Source organism: Leptopilina heterotoma, unplaced genomic scaffold (genome assembly GCF_015476425.1).
Source record: "Leptopilina heterotoma isolate Lh14 unplaced genomic scaffold, ASM1547642v1 Lhet_412, whole genome shotgun sequence".
NCBI lineage: Eukaryota > Metazoa > Arthropoda > Insecta > Hymenoptera > Figitidae > Leptopilina > Leptopilina heterotoma.
This window is the reverse complement of record NW_025111073.1, coordinates 331,061-335,324: the sequence shown is the minus strand read 5'-3', so window position 1 is coordinate 335,324 and position 4,264 is coordinate 331,061. Positions and strand designations below refer to the sequence as shown.

General features: G+C 34.1%; 1 protein-coding gene across 1 annotated transcript; it reads right to left on the bottom strand.

Moving 5' to 3' along the window:
• Nucleotides 1-1,762: 1,762 nt before the first annotated feature.
• Nucleotides 1,763-2,746, bottom strand: LOC122506367 (piggyBac transposable element-derived protein 4-like). The gene has a single exon (XM_043618497.1). The coding sequence runs from the start codon at nt 2,744-2,746 to the stop codon at nt 1,763-1,765; it is 984 nt and encodes a 327-aa protein (XP_043474432.1).
• Between the last annotated feature and the right edge of the window lie 1,518 nt (nt 2,747-4,264).

Below are 4,264 nucleotides of genomic sequence, written 5' to 3'. Positions count from 1 at the left end.
TTAGAACCTCTCTATTTTTCCACATCATCACCTGATATTTCAAGCGTGATGAAATGAGACAGGTCCTGACTAATTTTCCTAGTTTGTCACTAAACAAAAGGGCGTCTATTCAGGGCCTTATTAAATCCTATTTTCAATTTCTACACGGGCAGTTATCGACGAAATAGACTAGGGGAGACTAAGTGCAGTTGTTACAATTTTGATGAAATCAGTTACAGTGAATAGAGTTTAACTCCAATTTGTTTGGTCATACAGTTAAATCAAACCCAGTAAAAAAAGAAGTATTGAGTGGAGCGTTTAGGAATTGAGTGAAGCTCTGAGCCAATACGGATTCGAGTAAAAACCGTATTGGGACGTCTGACTCAATCTTTTTTTCATCCGCCGAATACGGTCTTATTTTACCATTAAAATTAAAATCACAAGACCAGAGTACACATTATAAATTGAAAGCACAATTGTCCTGGAATGTAAAAATGCCGATTTCGATAAGAAGCAGTGAATATTTGTTAAAAATTGGTAAAAGCAAAGTTTAATAAGCGCGACAGAATTTACCATGTGAATAAATGAAGTGGTAAAATGGACGAAATGGACTAAAAGAAATCTACTGTTACCGACAGAAAGTTCCTAGAGAATTGTGGTAAATTCAACAAAACAATGAAATTTCATTGTTTAACAATTCTCTAGGAACTTTCTGTCGGTAACAGTAGATTTCTTTTTGTCCATTTAAACCAAATATTTTACATTTCAAACGAATCTACTGAATTTTGGAAAAAATATCTGTTGTCATCATCACTTGTAACAACTACACAACAGGTTCATTTTTTACAATAAATCACTTTATTAAAAAAGTATACCGTAAACTGGGGCTATTAGGAACAGATTTCAACTTTAACCCTTTGCGGCATAGTGGTAACCCAGATTACAAAGATTAAATCTTTGTTTATTAATAATCAAAATATTGTTGAATGTCGAAAAATTGATAGTAAATGAGGTTACGTGAAATTATAAACAACTGTAAATAAATAAATTAAAGAACAAAAAAATTTTTTTTTTAAATTCAATCGAAATTGATTGTAAGTCTTTACTCGGGGGTTTTTGGGGTCGCTGATTACGAATCTGAAGTCCGTTTCCCAATATTCAAAATGGCGGATCCAATATGGCGGACAACGAGATCAAAAATTAATTATAATGGCTTGAAACTGAATACTGGGGGGTTTTTAGGGTGGCTGATCACGAATCTGAAGTCCGTTTTTAAAAATTCAAGATGGCGGGTCCAATATGGCGGACGAATTTTTTTAAAATTGATCGAAATCGCTTGAAAATAGTTACTCGGGGGTTTTTGGGGTCGCTAATTACGAATCTGAAGTCCGTTTTCCAAAATTCAAGATGGAGGATCCAATATGGCGGACGAATTTCTTATAATTGATCGAAATCGCTTGGAAATCGTTATTAGGGGGTTTTTGGGGTCGCTGATTACGAATCTGAAATTACTTTCAATAAATAAACGTTAATTTATTGAATAATTGTACCGTCGGCATTTGCGTTACCCGATGTACACCGCGGGGAGGTTGCACGATCGGGTTTTGTACATCGTTTAGCCCTGAAAAGGGCAGTTTGGTAAATACTGTTCAAAACTTTATAATAATAATCAAAATGAGCTGTTTATTTCCTAATAAAATTAACTAATTAATTAAAATCAGCGCATTTTAATTGCTATTATAAAGTTTTGATGTGTCTTGCTTTGGACAATTGAATTTTATTTTCAGCAGTGGTAAGCAGCGAAGCAATTTCTTGTGGGATGCAGGCAGAGTGGTACATTGCAAGTTTTACACATCCATGATGTTCGCTTTTGGTCGGCTTTAGTACTGCAATGAGCGCAGCGTCTAGGTGAAGCGATAATTTCAGGCATATGAGCTGATTGACTTTTTCTTTTTTCCTCTGACACTTTTGGTTTGTAAGAAGAGATTGTACTCAATTTACGTTTCTTCCCAGTTGAACTTGGTAGTTTGTGTCCTACCAATTCATCTACTAAACGTAACCTGAATTCTTTCGCAGTCAAAGTTGGGTTCAATCTCTTCTCTTTGTACAAAATATACGCATTGACAACAATGACATCTAAGAAATGGAAGAATATTCTATGCCACCATTTCTTAGATTTCCTGTCAATGTTATATGTTGACAAGAGATGGTCAGCCTTATCTACATAGCCCATGTGTTTGTTGTAGTCAAAAGCCATTACAGGACAACTGGTGGGTTTCAGCGTGCCATCTTTTTGTTTCCGATTCACCGACGCAGTTTCACGAGGGTCATGATAGTTAGACAAGAAGTAGACTGCCTTCTTGTCCATCCATTTGACCCATCGAATACCCGTATTCGATGTTCGGAATTCGCTATCACCATGTTTCATTTGTTTGTCTTGCACTTTACTTTTTGGCAATCTTGATCGATTCTGACGTACAGTACCGCAAGCAAAAATTTTATCTTTTTTCAGATATATCATAAGATCTACCCCTGTGAAAAAGTTATCAAAATAAACATGGTGATTGTTGCCCTTCAATTCGCGAGTGAGATCTTTTACTACTCTTGCTCCTAACTGCTTTTCCGTACTTTTAGTTTTACCTGTGTACATCTGAAATTCGCATACATAACCTGATGGATCTGCTCGAACCCAGCACTTATATCCCCGTTTTATAGGTTTGAGTGGCATGTATTGTTTCATGCTACTGCGGCCTTTGAATTTTATCATAGATTCATCGACACTTTGGTATTTATTTGGCATAAAAGTTTTTTAAAATTTTCATTCACCTTATTTAGAAAAGGCCGCAATTTATATAACTTGTCATAAGCCGCATTACCCTTTTTTGGTTCTGTACTGTTATCGGTGATGTGTAAACAACCAAGAAAAAATCCGAATCTAACAACAGACATCAACGAACTTATGTAAGGATCATTTAGTTGCGGATTGGCAGACCAGTAATCCCGATAAGAAGGAGAATTTTTAACACCCATTAAAATATTAATGCCCAAGAAAATCAACAATTCTTCTTTAGTAGTGCGTGGTTGTTTATATCCCTTTTGTTGCAAATAACGATTTGTTTCTTGAACAATCAAGTCAAGCAAATCATCGGAAAATAAGCAAAGAAATATTTCTGATGGCGTTTTGACATTATCGGGAATATTAGGTCCAACATTTCTAGTAAAGGGAGCATCCCTTTTCCTCTTTCCTGATTTTACCCACTTTTCATCACTATCTGAGACATCGTCTGCAGAATCTTCTTCATCAAAGATAGCAGAACTACTCTGCTTAGTAGCTTTATTTCGTTTATCCCTAATGTTCAAATCATCATCAATATCGAAAACACATAAGTCATCAATAGAGTCACTATCACTTGGAATATCGACCAACTCCACTTCTTCCTCTATGTTCTCAGTTAAATATAATTATAATAGCAGCACAATGAGCACAAGAAAGGAAACAAAAAACCAACGGGCAAAGTCACGAAAAATAGGATACTGAAAATAATATAAAATACAAAAACAAATGGCAATCGCAATAGAAGACAAGCTCTAAATTAGTATTATTTGACTGCACGAATATCCACGTTATTGGTAACAAAAAATAAAGAAAACACTTCTGAGTTAAAAGACACTGTATATACACTGAAATCAAGTAAATGCTGCTAAAAAACGAACAAAAGACTGAAAGTGGAAAAAAAATTCTTTTTACTAAAAGCACGTTCACGCACTAAGCAAGAAATAAAAAACAGAAACACAAATGAAAGACGAAAAACTTATACTTTTTCACAGAATATAAGTTTAAATTACAAGAAATAAATAAAAAACACAAAGAAAAATTAGCCCTAATTCAGAATTATTTGACTGAACGCATACCTGCGTTGATGATAACAAACAATAAACAAAACATTATTCAGAGTTTGACAAAACAAATGAGAAGCGCAAAAAAGACAAGTTCTAATTGAACATTATTTTACTGAATGCATACCTACGTTGATGGTAACAAACAATAAACAAAATACTATCCATAGTTTGACGAAACAAATGACAAGCGTAAAAAATTGGACAAGTGCGAGTTGAACTCGCACTGCAATGGCGGGTTCCGTACACAAATATATTAAAACAATACTTGAAACATTTATCGGTAATTGGTAGAATTAAAATAAACAAAAAAAAATATATTAAAATTATTTGATAAAAAAATAACTAAAAAAAATTAAAGTGTTGTATATGTAAAATTGTAAACAAT